Genomic DNA, 19,187 nt, shown 5'->3' on the forward strand with positions numbered 1-19,187 from the left:
AAGGATGATTACCTGCCACCAAAATAGTGCTGCTTGTTTTATCTGTGGAAAACATGCCCCTTTTTTGCAACTTCCTCATTTTAGATATTTATTACAGCCTGACTTTATCTGCCTGCTCTTTTAAAGTATTGATATAAACTAAGAAAGAGCTTAATCCTGAGTAAGTCAGTGTTATGCTCAGCTTTTCTAAGCATAACTAAAGCACAGTTCAATGTGAGCTGATGGGTCTATAAGTTAGCATGAGACTGCATAATTACTTTAATGTCATGCAGTCTGCCTTCACATATGCACACAGCCTGCTGTGTACAAGTCTCAGACTGTGCTTTTGCTGCTCTGGAGAACACAGATGTACGCAGGGTGTGTTCTCACACTTAAAAATAGAGGTCTTGTTCCTGGCAGAGACCTGCTCAAGGCCTCGGTTCACCGTGCTGCTTCCCAGTAGCTCTGTGATGTCAGAAATAGGCATTTCCAGCAGAAAACTGCAGCAGAGCTCTCTTCTGGATGCTCTGACGTTGTCTCAAGCCAAAGTCCTGTAAGTTCTCCCAGCACTTCCTGATATTGCCTTGTGCCATGAGCCTTAAATAAATGTGAATATATGATTGAGCCCTGGTTTTTGTAGAACATCATTTGTCGGGAAAAGATTTCCTGTTGTTAGAAACATTTACCTGTAATTCTACAAGGTTAAGAGGCTGCTGCTTTTTTTTTTTTTTTGATGATGAAGTTCTGTTATTTCATTATTTTAAGGAGAAACATGACACTATATTTGTATCAGAGAGACGAGAGTCCACAAATTCTTCCTACCTTGGTGTAAGTGAAATGCCACCGAAGCCGGTTTCAATATTCCTCCTCAATTTATCCGGCTACACTGGGCTGTGATTTACACTCACCTGTCCATCTGTGCAGCGTTAGCTAACAGGCTGCCTGCTATTACTAAGCACTTTAACAGCAGAGAGGATATTACAACGTGTGGCTGGTAGTGAGCATTAATGCAGATATGCAAAGCGTGGCAGAACAATGCCCTCGCGCCTGGGAACGCGGAGGGCAGCGATGGGGAGCTGAATGTGCCTCATTTCTCTTCACTCTGCTTGCTTTGGAGGTTTTCTCTTTGTGGTTTTGGGGCAAATCTTCGAACCGAAGGGAATATAATAATTAAGCTTTCATCTTCGTTTCATCAATCTGCTTGTTGTTTGGTTTTGTTTTCTTTCTTTAAATGCAATCCCAATGTTAGGCTGCAAAATGGTTCACAGTATGGACCTGCTTCTGAGAGGTGTTTGGCACCCTTTTGAGGGACTCCTGGCCAAAAGGACTGTCCAGACCCCATCTTAATTGTTTTATAGGAAGAGAAATTTGAGAGAGTAAACTTCAGGGCCGCAGCAATTCCTTGATTAAAAACCAGCTGGGAGATAGGATTGGCAGAGTCCTAAAGCCACTGTGCAGCCCCCAACAAATATTTTTCTGAGAACGAAGCTCCTGAGTCACTGCTGCTTGAGAATACTCACTGAGATGGTCTGAATTTTAGAGGAAACAACGTTAAGAGGTTTAAGAGGCTGTGCTCATGGAGTGGTGTGAATAGGTCAGGTATAACGATCCTGTTATGATTAATGTTAAGAACTTACTCGAGCGCCTATGCCAAGTCTCTCGGCCTCCCTTTAGCTCCACAAGCTGCTTTGGAAGGGCCGGCTCTTCCCTAGTAGGAAGCGTCATATTTTGATAAAAACAAAACAGAAAAAAAAAGGGGTTTCTTTTTTAAATGAAGGACGTCCTCGTTTAATGAGGCTTGAAGTGTTTACAGGTGTTTCCTCATAAGTTCAAATTTAGTGGCCCCAGGGAGTTGAGATTCTCATAAGGCAGGGGCAAACACACAAGTTTTGTATTTTAGAAGTGTTGAGCATTTAAAGGGCCATGCAGACCTGGCGTACGTAAAGATTTGGGCTCGCTGAGGTGTCTGGAGCCTGTAGTTATGCCATCTGAAGCAGAGAGTGCTGTCCGACGTGAGACGAGGCCGTTCTTGGTGCCACAGACGGTCACGATCCTGTTAAAAGCCCCTTGTGTTTTTTCTGCTGCGCAACCCTTTGACCTGTTTTTTTAAAAATCTCCGGCAAAAACCCCATGAGAGGCAGGTTCCAGGCTTGATTGTTTGTTTAAATAAATTTTGGTGATAGCAAGTGCTGTTTTATGCATAATATCTTCCAGAGCGCCCTGGTCTTGGAGGAACTGTTCAGCGTCATGAAGAACAACACAGAGCAAGGGAAAATATAGAAGTGGTTGTGGTTGGAGGATGTGATGACATCACAGACTTCAGCGGGAACACGGGGCTTTTAAAAAGCTGAAAGAAACATCCTGACAGTCAGTTATCACATCCCCCGTAAAGGAGTCAAACACACGTTAGCCATTAGAAAGCCCAACTGTCTTCATCAAAGAGAAAAAAGACTCCGTCCTGCCACAGAATATGCACTGGCAAAAATGTAAGTGAGCTCTGATTGCCTTTGTTTTTCCTAACTGCGGTAAAAGATGAAGATTGTAGTGGATAAGTGAGCATTAGCATAGCACGGGAGACAGTACTCTTGAAGAGCGGCGTGTCTCAAGAGAGGCAAATGAGAAGGCATGATGCTAATTTTCCAGCAGGGATATTAAGACAGGGCAGCATCGCTGCTTTGTTGGCATTCGTCATTATGAATCAAGTGGAAGACTATGATTCATAAAAACAATAACAGGATGCAGGTATTATATCAAAGGTTATAGTGGTTACATACCAGAGAATTTTCCTTTTTAAAAGTGAAACCTGTGAGAAATCTTATTTCTGTGTCTTTTTTGATATGTACTTTTTTTTTTTTTCAACTAATAATAAAGCTAAAGAGCGATGCAGTTGAAGGCAATACAGTTATGAGTTTACAGGAAATCAGTTTTCTTGTTTTCAAGATAATTTTACACCTCTTGGCCCACCTTTGCTCGAGTAGTTTACCGATCCTGATACAGGTAGGTGTTTGCCCTTTTTGTGCAACTCTCGCTCTCACTGCGTGGATCTGTAGATGTGCCTTTCTGCAGCCCTGCCGCCGTCCTTGGCACTTCACCATGCTGTTCAGTTAACCTCGAATATAAATAATATATATATAACATATCTGAGCAGAAGAAGCTTATTTCTTAAATATTTGCCATTGACTTATCTAATATGGAACTAACATTAATATTCTTCTCCTTTATATAATAACCTGTAATTATCCAGCGATGGGTTTACTGTGCGTGTTGTTCTGAGCTTATTAACTATAAAGCCAGTTTTCTCTGCTATGTACTTCTGTTACGTTTTTCCTTTGAAAACTGGAAGCTCAGGTATCTATTTGTGAAATGACATTGTACAGTCTAACATCCAGAATTAAGAAGCTCTGAGTGCTTATTCAATCACATTTCAATTTGTCTGACAAGTATTAAGCAGCAAGTGGGAGCGCTATGGCAACACACCTTGTTTCCTATTATCTTGGGCTGTTTTCAGAATCGGTAGGTATATGATGTGGAACATACTGCAAGATGATTAGATACAGATGTTATCTTCCATCTGAGAGGTGTATAAGTCTTCTGTGTTTTTTTTTTTTTCTTTACTGCAATGACAAAGCAATACTAACAAAGTGATGTCTTAGGTAGAACCAAATTGGTAAAATACGATATTTTTCCTTTGCATTGTTTCTTTGATACATGCAGTGCTTTCAAAGGTAAGCAGAAATTACAAGCCTGCATCAGAGGAGATAAAATCCCCGTATTTTGAAGTCAGCCATCTCCCCTGTGAGAGTTTCCAGACAACAACTGCCCATACCTACCTGTCCCCTTGTGCCCTCTGAGCTTCTCAAGACCAGAGCCTGCTGTTCCAGCACTGCTTTCTGCTGTTTTGAAAGACTTCATGAGACCCCGCAGCTGCCTAGACTTGGCTTCTATTGCTGATGAAAGCCTTTTCACGTCAGTCAGAAGGAGCAGCCAGGCTTGTCTCTGGCTCCTGGGCTGCTAGATCAGCCTGGCCGTGTGTTTACTACGACATCAGCCAGAGCCGAGGGGAAATTTCTGTAGGTGGCTGTCTAGGTGACTCCGCTGTTGGTCTTTGCTGTCTTTGTCTGCTGTGTCATGGCATGGTTGGGCTTCCTCAGTCTCATGGACCTTTAGTGGTTTTTTTAGCTAAATCTAAAGATGGGATTACTTTTCTGGCATTAAACGATTATCTTGCTTCTTTCCTGTACCATTAGTAACGACTTTGACTTCAGTTACCCACTCCGCTGGAGACTCCCTGTGCGACTGCAGGCAGATTGCTCAGGCCCCTGCAGGTATTCACGTGCCAGGTCTCAGCAGTTTCGGTGGAAGTCAGGTTTCTCAGTAGCTCTGTGAGTCTGCATGTGGTCTCTCTGGTGCTCCTGTAGTCTCTGGCAGTGTGACCAGCTGTGGCCTCAAGTTTCCTGCGGCACCTGGCTCAAAACACCTGGGACCACACCAAGTCCCAGTGCCCACATGCAAGCCATTGGCTTGCTCGAGACTTCAGTTAATAAAAAGGCAGTCTGGGTGCCCAGGGAGCTTGGTGTCTGCTTGCATGAGCCCTGGGCTAATGTCATAGCGTAAAAACACTGCCCTGCTCTGCTCCCCACCTAGGAGATAGGGAGAGCTTTCCTCTGCCGCGGAGGGAGTTTCATTATACTTAGTCTTAAAATGAGATATTTGTGTATTTTAGCAAAAGGGCATCCCGGAGAGATGGGCAATAAGTCTGCAGGTAGCTTCTGAGGTGTGGGTGAAGCTTTCCCCACGTATTGGATGGAACATCCCATATTCAGTCTAGAAACAGATGGCTTTATCCCTTGCAAGAGCAACTGTTTGCAGACCTGTGGTACCGTGTGGCTGAAGAGCCAGGTAAATGTGCCCCAGGCTCACACCTAGGTATGCACTTGTAGGCACGGATGTCAGGGTCTGACAGTGCTCACCAGCAGGTGAGTGACTTCCCTGGGCTTCAAGCTGCTGCTTTATGCAGTAACCACGGTACAGGGGCATAGCTTGTAGGTGTAGGACCCACAGGTGCACAAGTAAAAGAGAAATTATCCCACTGAGGTTCTGGGGCAGCAGGATGCTGGATGAATTGAACCAAAAGAAAAACAAAGGGAGGCACAAACAAGCGTCAGTGAAAATCAACTGGAGTTGGGCATATAATTTCCAAAAACTTCTTTGCAAATCCTGGAGTATGTCCCTGGTTTCTGGAGGAGGCTGGATGCGAAAACAGCAATCAGTAAGTCCAGCTTTACATGCTTAAACACCATATTTTAATCAACAAGATGAGTAGGGAATGTCAGATCCATGCAGGTTGTGTACTGTTATGGTGCTGGAAGGGAGCAAAGAGCCTGCTGGATGCTGACCCACTCCTGCCTTAGCCATGCAGAGCTGGTTACCCAGCCAGAGCTGTAATTGCAGCTCAGCTCATGGGCAGTGCCAGCCTCAGTGTAAATGTCGGGGCAGAAATCTTTGCTCCATCTGTACCTGCACGAAAGGAGACTCAATAGAAGTTCTTCCAAGATGCCTTGGTATGGATTAAAACTGTCCTTTGGCACAACAGGTTTCAAAAGAGTGCTGTCATTTCCATGCTTTTCCCCAGTAAACGAAAACAAAGCAACCAAAGAACAGAAACACAAACCAACTGAAAACCGGAGTGACACAAGAAGGCTGATTTAAATAGGTGTCCCCTCGGAGGGCATTTCTCGCCGGCACCTCCTGGAGGGGAACTGTCTGTGGAAAGCCCTGCAGGGGCAGCAGGCCCGCTGGTGAGCATTGCCCCCAGCTGCTGTGGCCCTCGCATGGCCCTCGTCCTCCGGGGAGCCTCGCATGGCTGCTCCTGCACGCTGGAAATCCTTCCCGCGGGGTCACGGCACACTGCACCGCTCTGCAGGAGCGGGGCCCTGAGCTTCCGCTCAGCAAAACCCCAGAGAGGCTCTCGGCCCGAAAGCATCCCCTCCCACGGCAGGAGCGAAGTGACTGGTAGGGGCTTCCCAGCTTTTTTGGCAGGATTCTGCTGAATGGAAGCCGTCCCACCGCGCCGCCGCACAGAGCTGGGAAATTTCGAAGGCACGGCGCCGTGGGCTTCTCTTCCCTTGTGTGTCTTTATGCAGAAAGTTACCTCGTGTTGTGTTTTGGAGACACGACGAGCGTGCTTTCCATGCAAATGATTTCTGTTATGAGAGGGTAGGCAAGCAGGTTGAAATTCTCAAAGCGTTTCACGTTTTGGAGGTGTTTTTGGTGAAGGTAAAATGCTTTGGACACTCGGCTCTTCGTGAGCTCCAGCGGGACTTGTGCAGACGAGGCAGGTGTTCAGCTACGTAGCTGTCCCACCGACTGCTTGGATTCCCCTGCAACTGAGATATGTCAAGGTGGACCTTTGAGAACCTCTTCCCAAATGCTTTTTAAGTCCTTGAAGCCTTTTTCTGCCCGCAACAGATGTCGGGCTCTATACACCTCTTCTGAAAGTATCAGAAAATGAGACTGAGAGGTGAAACTGCAATATGTTGCGTCTTGTGAGGCTTAATTTTGGTAAAGCCCCAGTGGGAAAGATGGATAGTACAAAAGCTGAGTCCATCCATGCCTTACAAAGCAGGTGTCAGGCTCTATGAATGACCACATAAGCAATTAAATGGAAAGCTTGCATTACTAAAATGGAAAGAGTATTATGGGCTGGGAGGAATTGGGACGTGCGGGTGAGACTTATGGTTAAGACACTTTCTGTCTATCTCAGCTTCCCCTTTGTAGCAGGGGTTCTCTTATTCTGAAACCAATCATTTTTAGTAGCCTTGCCACTACATGGCCAATGCAGCCACCTCTACTGGGCGCTTGGAAGCTCCATTTCACTCAGGAGACCTGAAGCAGCAGGGATGATTAACCACCCTTTCATACTGGTTCCCAAGTGTCCCCGTGATTTTGATTCTATCCAGGTGGAAAAAATACAAAGTTGTGTTTGTTTGCCAATCCGCAACATCTTCCTTGTGTTGGAGCAGAAAGTAGGCTCTGCACGGTGCCCCCCTGACTTAGGTTTTCTGGAGGTGTGAAGGAAGGAGAGCTGCTTCAGGAGGACCCTGTGCAAACACATGCTTTGCTTACAAGAATGACCCAAGTAGGGACAACGGCCTATGGATCTGCGAGGATCCAGGGTTAATTTTAGTCTTGGAGCTCTTCCAGCTGCAGATAAACATCTGAAAATAAAGGTGCTGGGCATAATGCTGAAATACACCACGGTCAGACCAATCTGCTTCACTTCGGTGGGTTCAGTGCTGTGTAACTGGGCAGAGAGAGAACGGGCCAAATGCTGTACCGAGTTGTTGGTAAGCAGGTGAAATATTTAGTCTATTGATTTAATTATGCTAAGAACCCTCCCGAGTTCATTTCCTTATGCTGAGCAATGAACCATTGCTTGTCTCTTCTGCTCTTGCTCCGAGTCCTTCTGGTTAGTGTAGAGCACATTCTCCGATCAGATGTTTGCTTAGTGCTTTGCATTTAACTACATCTTTTTTGAAATACCCACCCTTAGTGTGACAAAACCACTCTGGTTCAGTTCTCCTTGTCAGGGCTGTCTAAAAAAATAAAGCAGTAACACTTCAAAGGAGGTCTGGGATGTGTCATATACCCAAAGTGCTCTGTGCTCAGCCCTTTGAATGCACGATGACATGCAAGCATGGGGTCCTGAGACGTGTCATTTCAGAGGGAAAAGCCATTGACAAGATAATAATGCAACGTAATCGAATGCAATACAGATAAATATTTTTGTATATATTGTTTTGTGATTTATTTGGCAATGCACGCATGGTTATGTATCAGAGAACAGTTTGCAGGTTATTCAATCTCAGTGCTGGCCAGAGAGGTCTGGTAGTCGTTCCCCCCTGGTACCTACTCGCCTCCCAGATCTGTTAGCACCAACACATCTCTAAAATGGGTCTTGGTAGCAATAACTCTGCTTTTTGTTTCCCTTTCAAGGTGCAGGAAAAGGCATGGGGTTGCAGGTGGGTCACTTCAGGGAACTTCACTCTTGACTGCTCTGGTCGGTTAGGACAGGGACACGCCCTGGAGGATGCTGAGGGCTAGCGATGAAGGTGAAGTGAAGATCCTTTCGTCTGGGTGACTCCTTGTCTGGCTGCCATCCGGGATCCTGGGCAGTTCAAGGGGTTTCTGTGCTTTGGTTCCCTGCCCTGGACTTATCACCAAGCCAAGACAAAGAAGGGTCACTATTTTTTTTTCCTACTTCTGGTGATATATTGTAGGAAACCATTTAATTAGTGAGCAAATGGAGATGGGTGGTCTTCGCTGGCCGTAACAAGGGAAGCCTCATTCTCCAGTGCACTGTAAGCCTCCCAGCTGGGTGGCTGTGCTCGAGGGAGCATGGAGACCTGAACAAATATTGAACCATTTTCTCCTTTGCATGAACAGGTACAGGGGTTGTGCATGGAGCTGGAGCCTTCAGGCCATGTACTGCAGTGCCGAAATACCCCTGGGGGGCCTGGCAGGGTGCTCCTACAGGAGCCAGGAAAGCCAAACAGGCTAAGGGCTGGTTTTCTCCTGGTTGTATAGGTTTGTAACAAGCTGTTTTCAAAGGGAATCTGACTGCCTAAGAATTACAGACCCTGCTTTACCAGGAGTTTTAGGACCACTGGAAAGTGCTTTTACCACTTGTATAACGCACATCCTCTTGGGCAGCCGACCAGCATGGGGATCTACCTCTCGGTGACCCTTTCAGCCTTGTACAGGGATCCTGGCAGCACTAGGGACTGCACGTAGCTTTCCTTGCTTCTCCTTGGTCTGCGACTGTGCACAGTCAGGTAGGCTGCACGTCGATACGAGGGGAGCTGGTTAAATAACACGCACAGGAGGGATTGCCTGGCTAGCTGCTAGGAGCTGCGTTTTATCAAAGGAAAATACTTTTCACAGTGCTCCATGATGTACTTTGGAACATTATCAATACCATAAAAGCAGCCGTTTCAGTTCTGCTGTCAGCTCTGATCACATGATTCATTTCCAAAGCAACAGATTCAAAATAATATTATTAGATTAATACTTTGAAATATTTTTAAAGTATCTTTGAAGGATTCTTTGTCTGAATTAAATATAAAATGTGGACAAATACAATCCAACTTTTAGTCCCTCACTTAAATATTGCTAAATGGGCATTGGTGTCTTATTCTAAAACGGTTTTGTTTGATTGCAGTCAAAGCATCCAAGTAGTGTATCCAAAGCCAAGCCACTTTTTTTTTCTTTTTATTATCCAAAGTTCACAGTGTACAATAAAAGTGTCAGCAGCTGCCTTATGTAATTTGCTCTTCGAGATCGAAGTCAGAAAATCGCTAGCCTGTTAATTGAAATCTAATTTTTTCTTGTTATCCAAGGGTAGCTGTTTGCTTTTTGATGCTACTGTAAATAAGAAAAAAGATTTCTATTGTGTTTCTTTTCAATATTTTATTATGTTGGGGGTGAAAGAGGAAAAGAGAAAACTATTTGCACTGGTAACTCTGATCAATTGATAAGCTTATCACACACCAGTGTGTGAGCAAAGAAAAAGTAAATCTTCTGAGGCAGTGGCAAGTGCGTCGCTTGCTGCGGCAGGCAGGCAGTCATGCAAGCCCTGGAAGATTAGCAGTGTATTTCAAACTGAAAATTGGCCTGATGGGAAATGGCTCTGACTTGTTTGAAAGGTTTAAACTGATCTGCAGTTCACAGGGGTGTGAAGGCCAGCGGTGCTAATAGGTTTAGTGATCTGAAACTTGTCACGCTTCAATGTTTGTAGCCTTCCAACAGCTGCTTGCCATTATCCTCCCTCCAATTTCGGCAATGGTTAAATACAAATGTAGAGGAAGAAGCGTTTTGAAGGTGCTTGGTTTAATTGCTTGGCAATGTCTTTGCATGCTTTCTCTATCTGATCTTTTTCTCAGACCAACATTTCCTGGATGTTATTTAGAAGAAGACATCTTTTAAAAGCCTGTGTCTGAACATAGGGACTCTTGATGCTATGGGATGCATTTTGGTTATGTTCTCCAACGTGCAGGCAACTGAAGGCCAGAGTTTGTAGAATTACTGCCCAAAGCACTAACCTGCTCAGCTTTTTACTCACCTTGGGCAAGTATTGTACAGTGCCTTGCTGAAGCTCCTGTCAGCCCATGAGCTGGGCCTGGAGCTGTTCCCCAAAAGGCCAGCAGTGAGGTCCCTGTTGGCCATGCCTGCTGCATGCAGCACGAGCTGGCCCCACAGGATAAAATTCTGTTTTCTTCTAGGTACAAACCAATTTTAAGAATATTTGGAGGGAGAAGTGTATTGACATTAATAACAACACCAATGCAGTTGTCAGATCCTCAGCCAGAGCCCACTGAAAGGGGCACCCTGCAGGCTTCTCTCTGCAGAGGCTGGATCGAGAGGCTGGGTGGCACAGGGGTCTGGCTCCAACCATCACTGAGGACTTTTGCTGTTGTCACTTGGTACATAGAGCTGGGGGACTGCTGTGGTATGGAACTTCTCATTAGCTGCAGTGTTATCCAACCACTTTGAAGGATTACTCAGAAGTCTTCAGGGTTTGTGCTCGGCTTTTGTCGATGTTCAGCAAATACAGCGAGAGATAACGCTGATGAAAGGAGCCTGAGCATGTGCACACACCGTGGATTTGTAAGGCGGCCTGACAAAAGCATTGCAATGAACTAAAACATATTTACACATAGAAACTATTGCAAAGCTTCCTACTGGCTGCATTAAATTTGCCCTTTTTTTTTTCTCCACTCCTGATGCTTTGTACTGCTCCAGCTTCAGAGAGCGGTTGCAAAGCGAACCCTGGTGCCTGTCAGGGAGGGCATGCGTCTGTTTTGTGGTGCACAAAGTGTAAAAGAAGCCAGAGCACAGCATGCACTTGAGCACCGAAACACAATGGTGCTGTTTATTTGTCGGAATGGAACCTGGGCATGCGGATGTTGGTGCATTTGCAGCTCATAACTTAAATAACAATGTACCCGTCTGGTTTTAATGCGAGTCAGTTCAAGACAGGCAAAATAGTTTATTCTATGCCAACCCTGGTGTAGGAAGTTGAGGAATACTAAATCCAGGTACATTCTTTATAAGGTTGTTGTAATGGTTATTATTTCGCAAAATGTCTTTATTTTTAAAAGATCACATTTCTTTGGCTGTATGAGAAATTGTCCACTGAAGCCCAAAGTCATTTTGCTGTGGTTCTTCTGTAATACTCAGACATGGTACACACTTAACAGTGGAAAAGCAGCTGTGCTAGCATTATTTTTATTTCTGGAGGTCAGCTTGGGGGGAACCGAAATATGTTCTGCAGACTTTGGTTTTTTTCTTTTTTCTCTCTTTTTTTTTTTTTTTTTTTTTGGTTACTCTGCTTACACCGGAAACTCTGAATAGGTATATTTGTCAGCTTTTACAGTAAATTTCTTCTTCCCCATCCCCCAAACCTGGAGCCAGAAACTGCCATCCCTCCCCACCCTAACTCTGCAAGGAGGCTCTCTGCAGTCGGTGCGATGACTCAGGGACAGGACAGTGCCTGAGAGGAACGCTTCTGCCTCCCGTGCAGGCTGCACTGCAGCTCCTATTTGCTTTGGCAGAGTCGATGGTTTTGCTCAGCATAAACAGCAGTAGCATCATCTGATTCTGAAATGTTCTCAGTAAAGTACAGATAAATCATTTCCAAATGTAAATAAATCCCTTATAGGACCAGGAAAGCACCTTCAGGATGGGCTTCATTTCAGACCTCCTGAGCTCATTCTCAGAGCTATCAGTACAGCTCATGTCACAGCACTTTTTAGCACTGTCTTCATTAGCACTCAGATAAATTAATATCAATTAAAATTTAAAAAGCAAAATGTGAGCTGTGTTAAAAACCCTTGCGAATTCCCGTGTGCAGAATTAGTGACCTTCATTCCCTTTGCTCACTGCTTTTCCAAAGCCACAAGCTCTATGAGACTGCAACCAACCCAAGATGAAGTCCCACAAGGAATGTCCAGAGAAAGCAAATGCAGCTCATGCAGAGGCTGAAATGCCATCTCCTCCAGCTACTGCTTTAAAGCGTGGAATTTTCCCAATATGCTTAAACATATTTTAGCATACAAACAAAGAAAACAGTTCAACACATAATTGTAGGGTTATCTGCTACCAAAGGTATTTATAATGGCCTTTCAAGATTTCATGATTAAGTGGTATGTAGTGAGGCAGAAAGAGCAAACTCAACAGTACGGCACAGTTGAAGGGAAGTAAGTACTTCATTTCTGGAAGAAAGTAAAGCAGAAAGGTTTATTCTGTTAAATATTTTGGGGTTCACTTGCAATATTTGTATTTAGACTCAGTTTTTCGCCCTCCAGGAAGGTGTTAAAGGAATATCTAAGTGTGCATATGACTGCATGTAACTGGAGGAGATGATCAGAATTAAAGCGATTCCTCTTGTTCTGTGCTGCAAAGCATCCACATCTTAATCAGAAAATTAGAATAAATACTTCTGGGGTGGAATTAGGCTTGGATTTGAAGGTTTGAGCCAGATATCCAGCTGCACTTCATAGACCAAAGGCCTGTTGCGATCCTTAGGAATGGGGACTTATCAAGCAGCGTGTTTACAAATCAAAGTGCAGTTAAAAGGGGCAGGTAGCGAGTCCTGCTATCGGTGGTTTTACAAACAAGGGGCCTTCCTGAGCTTTTTTATCCTCTGGCCTCCTGCTATTAACTGCCTCCGAATACTTGATGTAAAATATGGCTCAATAATATCGGCTGACGAAGAACTGGGCTTCCTCTGCTTTCATTGCCGCAGGGCTTTGCGATAGGGCTTTTTAGCTGGCTCTGGGCTTTACTTTTCAAATCGAGGTCTGAGAGGTGCTGTCAGTACAGCTGTCCATGAAGCTGTGTGCTGGCCCAGCTGGCCAGGCCACAAACCTGCACAGCACAGCTCTGTGTGCAGCAGAGGCATGACTCTGCCCCAGGATGGCACAGGTACACCCGGTGCTCCCAAAAAATAGCTGTACAGTCATCAAACTAGTGATAGGTTAAATGGCTTTCGAAATGAGGGTGCTTCTCTGGTTTGGTTGTGTTTGTATCTTGCTTCTAAGCAGCAACCATAAAGTATTTCTCTTGAATGTCTACTGTCTACTCATTTATGCATCTACTTGGCCAGCGTTTAGGTTATTTAATATGCTGGGTATCTGCTGACCAATCGTTATTATGTGCCTGTCAGATAAAGTCAGTCTGAGCTGTCCTTCAAGTGGATGTAAATCACTGCGCAGCCAATCTGTGGCACTGAAGCAATGTAAAGCAGATACACAAAAGTGAAGTCTCAGGAGGAATAAAACAAGCAAGCTATTTTTGGCAGAAGCCTGAAGAAATCAGAATATCGTGCTCAGGAGTTAAGGGGAAAAAAAAATAACAAAGTGGAAAATCAAAATGAACACACTGCAACCTCGCTGAAGACAGCAGAATGAAAGGTTCAGTCTAGAGGCAGTTTGAGGAATAACAGTGGTTGTTCATTGCCCCTCTCTTATTTATTTTAATCTGGTAGCTGATAACTTGTAAAGAGGGACACCCTTTTGCATGTCCCTTCGGAGCGTGTGGCTCACCACTACCACTCTCCTGTTTCACACGTGTAAGAAATGTGTCCACGTAGAGGTGTGTAGGTTTATTGATAGCCATCACTTTTAGGAATGCAGCGTTATCCTCTGCAGAGCAAGTGATCCCCTTTCTGTGCACTACATCCTCCCCGGCTTTCATAAACGTCTAGAGTGATGCAGCTATTTATTATCAGAGCGTGTTCATCACACCCTGCACCTGATGGGGCCCAGCTCCTGCAGACCATGGCAACACCTGCCTGTGCGGTGGGGACACCGCAGGCTGCTTCCAGACCGTCCCCAGCTCTTCTGCTTTCTGAATGCTCTTTGGCAACAAAGGGGCTGAATCCCTCAGTATTCCTGCAGCCAATTCACAGCTGGAAGGAACTGCAAGCTTGCTTAATTCAGGTTGGGTTGTCCTCGTGATCCATCTGTGTGATCACAGCATCTGAGCAGCAGAGGCAAAGAGGAGACCTCGGACTTCATCTGTTGGCAAAAAGACATCACGAGCTAAGAAATGTGCACGTACACTGCCGTGTTGAGAGCACCCTGCAGACAAGGGGCTGCCATGGGGATTTTGGCCTTTTGAGTGGCAGGAAAGGAAAATAAATGTCACCTGCATCTTTTTCTTTTTTTTTTTTTCAGCTTCTGCTCCCGAACAACAACCACAGCCTCGCCCCTACCAAGGTGTCCGCGTCAAAGAGCCAGTGAAGGAGCTATTGAAAAGGAAACGGGGAAATGTTCACAACACCAGTACCACAGCAGCTACAACGGTAGGAGAAGAAACAAACTCAGGAGGAAATTTTTTCTTTGGTAGCTAAATGATTGACCAGCCCTGGCACCAGCTGGCAACACTTCATTAATGAAAGAAATCTTGGAGGTAGTGGAGCCTCACGTTACCTGGAGATACCACTAAACAGATTTTCAATTAAATATTATAAATACATTTAATGCAAATAAAATAAATATGTTTTCACCTTTAAGGTGCTGAGCAGCTTCAATCATCTTTGAGTTAGTTGAAGGAGGAAAGTGCTTTGCACTTGGCAGGGTCTAATTCCTAGGAACAGAAGGTGGCTTGGGATTTAAGCACACTTAGCCCTTCTGAGAAGGGCTGGAATTTAATGCTTACGGTTTTAATCCCTGGATGTTTTTCTTTTCTAGGTTGTTTTGCCCCATCAGACGCTCCCTTCCTATTCACCAATGGGTAATGATTTCCTGCCTTTCTCAGTGTTTGTCAGCACTGCTGCAGGGAAAGCCACCCTGGACTGAGTTGTGATCCTCTCCTGTTTTTCAGGCCAGCCTTGCGCCGATATGGACGGTGCAGCCCCCGCGCTGCCTGTGACAGACGAAGGAGCTCTCTGTTCCGGCTGGCTCTCCCAGCCCTCTCCCACATCCTTGCAGCCTTTAACCCAGTGGACCCCTTACCCTGACTACGTGTCCCACGAAGCAGTCAGCTGTCCGTACAGCGCCGACATGTACGTGCAGCCCATGTGTCCCAGTTACACGCTGGTTGGACCCTCGTCTGTTCTGACTTACACTTCGCAGCCACTGATCACCAATTTTGCAGTAAGTCCAACATCCCTAGCTATAAATGATGGCCAAGGCCCCACCTTCCAACAAATGTCACGGGGAGTTTAGGGTGTAATTAGTGTCACTTAGTTATTGTAATGTCATTTGTTCTTGCATCCATGCCACGGAGCTGTTATAGCGTAGGCCTTTCTGTACTGAGCTGGGCATTGGAGTGGTTTGAGGACAAAAAGCTGCAGTTGTATTGAAACCAGAGACCCCACTGCCATTTCTCCAGCTCTCTGGAGTGCTCCTGCAGCACTTTCTGTGTCATTAACACACAGCCTGTTCATGCTGTTGTCCTGGGAAATGAGTCCTCTCCCATCACGTCAGCAGCAGGGCTGCCACTGCCCCGAGTTTGTTCAGCTCTGCCAACAGTTATTTACTGTAGGGGAATATCAGATGTGTTGCTTTTACTGTTGTCATCAATTCCAATTTGGGGAGGTGTATTTCAGCTTGGATTTGCAATTGCTGAGAAAGCAGTTGTTCTGACTGGGTTTACTCAATAGCTGATAAATGCTGTCGTCTGGGCAAGTGCTTGGGACGCAGTCTCTCCAGAGATCTGAGTGGTTTTCAGGGGATTTTTTGCTGTTTAATTCCAAACTTTTAACAAAGTAAATGGAATTCTAGGAAGCATCCACTGGGTGGACCAGGAAAATTTTGAATTTGAATTAACCTCCTTCAGCCCTATGGCAGCAACTCTTGTGCCCATGGGTTCGCCTTGCAAGAGGTGCTGTCAGCACAGGGTGTAGCTGTCTCATGGGCTTACCCTGAGGGTGGGAGCGGGAACAGAAAGCTCGAGGGAACTTGCCGTGAGGGTGAGCTGCTGCTCGCAAGCACCTGGGACACCCACAGCCACCGCTCTCATGGGAGCCCGCGTGGGAAAACTGTCACGCTGGTGTGAAGCTTTGCCCAGAGGGACAGGAAAAAGGGATGTTAAAAGTGAGACCGAGCATCCTTCACCTCGTTTTGCGTCCTCCCCCTGCCCCACCTAACCGATTGCTTGATCTCGTTTAATTTCTCTCCCACTCCAACAGCCCCGAAGTGCCACCCCGGCCGTGGTGCCGCAGCTGGAGGTGGCGGAGCAGCAGCCACCCCTCACGTACTTCCCGTGGGCACAGCCTCTCTCCGCGCTGCCGGCCTCCACCTTGCAGTACCAGCCGGCTTCTTCCACGCTCCCTGGGCCCCAGTTTGTGCCCTTGCCCATCTCCATCCCCGAGCCGGCCCCCCAGGAGCTGGAGGACGCCCGACGGGTCATCGGCACGCTGCCCATTGAGAAGCTGCTCCTAGAAGATGAAGACAATGATACGTATGTTTTAAACCACGCTCTCTCTGTTGAAGGGCTTTAAGTTGCACATCTGGGGCCTGATCCTCGCTTACTCAATGCTCCCCTTGGCGTCAGGGCGAGTTTTGAGTAGAGAGGAAAGCAGGCGGGGAGGGTGGGGGTGGGAACTCGGCTTGGGATTTTGTTGTCCACCTCTAGCACGTGCGTGGAGTGAAATTCGCTTTGTCCTGGGGCCTAGCACAAGACGTCTGTGCTGTCACAGCTCCTGCCGCCTCTCCCAGGCAGGCTTCCAAGCTGCATAGTTCTTGTGCTCAGCCTCAGCACGAGGTGACTTTCATCCTCAGGCACAGGGCATGGCCTAAAATCAATAACCCCTAGTGTAGCCATGGCCAGCTGTAGTGTTTGGTGAGGGTACCTCACCTCTAATTATTATTTCAAAGACCTTTTTCAGAGGACTGCTTTCTAGAGCTCAGTGTAATGCCCTGTATGTGTCTTCGCCCTGTCCATGAAGGAACCTCTTCCTCATTTAGGCAACTAGAAAATATTTTGGGGGCCTAAACAGAGATTTTTCTTGTCTAAGTTGAATTGTCCCTTTGGAAAACCAGAAAATATGAAGGGAACATTTGGTGCACTGGTGCAGATAGATGCATCGGTCTGAAGATGCCAACGCAGTTGATCTGAGTGTCAGTGCAGCTGGACAGCCCTGTGCACAGAGCAACCCAAAGTGGGCCAGGTGAAACGTTTGGTTTCACCAGAAGGTGAAACTTGAAGGTCTCACCTTGTGTGTAAGTGCGAGACAGACACGTAGGTGTGGGGCAGTGCTTTGGAGTCCTGGTCAAATCCAACGGACAGGTCCTGGGCCCACTGAACTCACCGGGAGCTCTGCCTGAGTCAGGATTGCAAGACATGGCCCGATGTCAGGAGATGATTAAGACAGGGTCTCCCAAAATCTGGCCTTCGGTCTAACAACAAATTCATGGCATTACTGTTAGCTGGCAATGCTTTCATTTCTTCTGTAGCATTTGAGCGTGAAGTTGGTGATGTGCTGAGACAGGGGACCTCAGTGACCTCTCTTGTGCCTTACCGCTACGGAAAGTTTCTCCGCTGTAGTTTCCCAGGTTCACAGGTGCACACGTTTGCTTTATGGCTTTCTGGTTTTCTTTCCTGGAGAATGAGCAGCTTTACCTTTTCCTCTGACGCAACTGTAAATATTATTGCTGATGTTCAGGAGTGCCATGCCACAAACAAACAGACTCGCAGGAGATGTACCCCCGGTTAACTTCGTTTATTGTTTCCTTTAAAAATGAGGGAGTCTTGACTGATGAACACAATTTCTCTGGGTTTTTCTGCTTTCTAAAGCCCAGGATCCGTAGGTGATTTTAGTGTTTGCAAGACTATGCAAAATAATTTATTGCACTGTTTATTACCTGGTGCCCAGCACTCCGATTCCCACCCAGGCAGTATTTCAAGTGACTTTACAGTTTATGCCTGAGTGAGGTTTGCAAGCTCACAACAAAAGTCTTGAGGACTTGTAAGCATATTTCATTGTTTAATATTAACAAATCTGCTAGACACGAGCAATAGATCATGTAAGTGATCGTAAAGTCATTTGGAAATAGCAGTAGTTGAGGCGCATTGTCATTAGTGGCTTACATTTGCAGAAAAACCCAGCAAAGAAATTAATCAGAAGGAGCTTGGTTCACCACTGGTTACTCCAGCTTTATGAGCACAGAGACATTCAGTAGGTAAAGCTGGGGTAATGCAGCTGTGAACCAAGCCTGTGGTTGCTAAGATTGCTTTTAAATTTCTTTCACTTCAATGTATGTAAATTCTGTGTGTGGATATAAAACAAAGACGAACTGTTTCAGAATTTCTTTCTGGGTTGTTCTGGTTTAGAAAAAGACAAAATCTTTGCCAATAAAGATCTACGGTAACTTTCACATGCCTAGAGTGTTTTATTTCCTGTCCAAAAGCATAACCCAGCATTGGTTCAGCAGTTAGTCAGTTCAACAACTACGCAGAGGTTAGAGCCACAGATCAGCTGCTGGGCTTTCTGCTCATTTTGCACATCAAGGCAGACTAAAGAGGAACCCCACGGTCCCAGTGTGGCTTGGAAGCAGTATTTGCTCACGTAGTCATTACTCACACGAGCACTCCTGCTGCTCGGGTGGTAGTTTGATCCCTGTTCCCCTCCCTCGGTGTCCCTGGGGATGTGAGTGTGCAGTCAGATCTGATGCTGAGCTTGACCGAAAGCTCTAGACCAGCCAGAGAGCTGCCTTTCTACTTCCCAAAGTTGTAAGGTATGGTTCTGGGCTACGAAATCACCCCGGGGGAATCACCCCAAACAGTCACCCGCTGTTTTCCCCTGGGCAGAGGGGAAGTGCACAGCTCCCCGTGCTGCCAGGCATGCCCGGTGCCCTGGAAATGGGCCGTGGAGGGGTGGAAGTGGCACGTAGCTCTGTGCAGTGCTCTGCAGCACCAGCCGTAGCATGTCCCACATTGTCACCTCACCATCGAGCCTGTCACTGCTATGGGACGTGACAGCTCTGTGTCTTGTGCGCAAGGTAAGGACCTGGTCCACCCAATGGCGGTTTTAATAGAGTTTAACTGGCTCAGTTTACAAATACCCTGATGGGAAGGGGCTGTTTGTACCTCTGGGTGCTGAGATATTACCAGCGCATCACCCCAAACCAATTGGGGTATGTGATACAGCACGCTGGGCCCCAGCACAGGGCTTTGGGGAGGACTCAGGAACCCCCTGGCAC

The 19,187-nt window shown here is 46.2% G+C and overlaps 1 protein-coding gene across 10 annotated transcripts in view; it reads left to right on the top strand.

Moving 5' to 3' along the window:
- The window catches only part of POU2AF1 (POU class 2 homeobox associating factor 1), a 91,487-nt gene that overhangs the window by 63,657 nt on the left and 8,643 nt on the right, over positions 1–19,187 (top strand). For 6 of the 10 annotated variants that reach the window (XM_072027743.1, XM_072027744.1, XM_072027745.1 and 3 more), the window contains 5 exons: positions 2,194–2,465; positions 14,217–14,344; positions 14,733–14,775; positions 14,866–15,137; positions 16,175–16,446. In XM_072027743.1, coding sequence (XP_071883844.1) covers positions 2,450–2,465; positions 14,217–14,344; positions 14,733–14,775; positions 14,866–15,137; positions 16,175–16,446 — 731 coding nt within the window. In that variant the 5' untranslated portion in view covers positions 2,194–2,449. Of the gene's footprint in view, positions 1–2,193; positions 2,466–2,547; positions 2,977–14,216; positions 14,345–14,732; positions 14,776–14,865; positions 15,138–16,174; positions 18,363–19,187 lie in introns of those variants that run through there. The other 4 variants (XM_038167651.2, XM_072027747.1, XM_072027748.1 and 1 more) reach the window with 3 other exon arrangements.

Source organism: Anas platyrhynchos, chromosome 25 (assembly GCF_047663525.1).
Source record: "Anas platyrhynchos isolate ZD024472 breed Pekin duck chromosome 25, IASCAAS_PekinDuck_T2T, whole genome shotgun sequence".
Classification (NCBI taxonomy): Eukaryota; Metazoa; Chordata; class Aves; order Anseriformes; family Anatidae; genus Anas; species Anas platyrhynchos.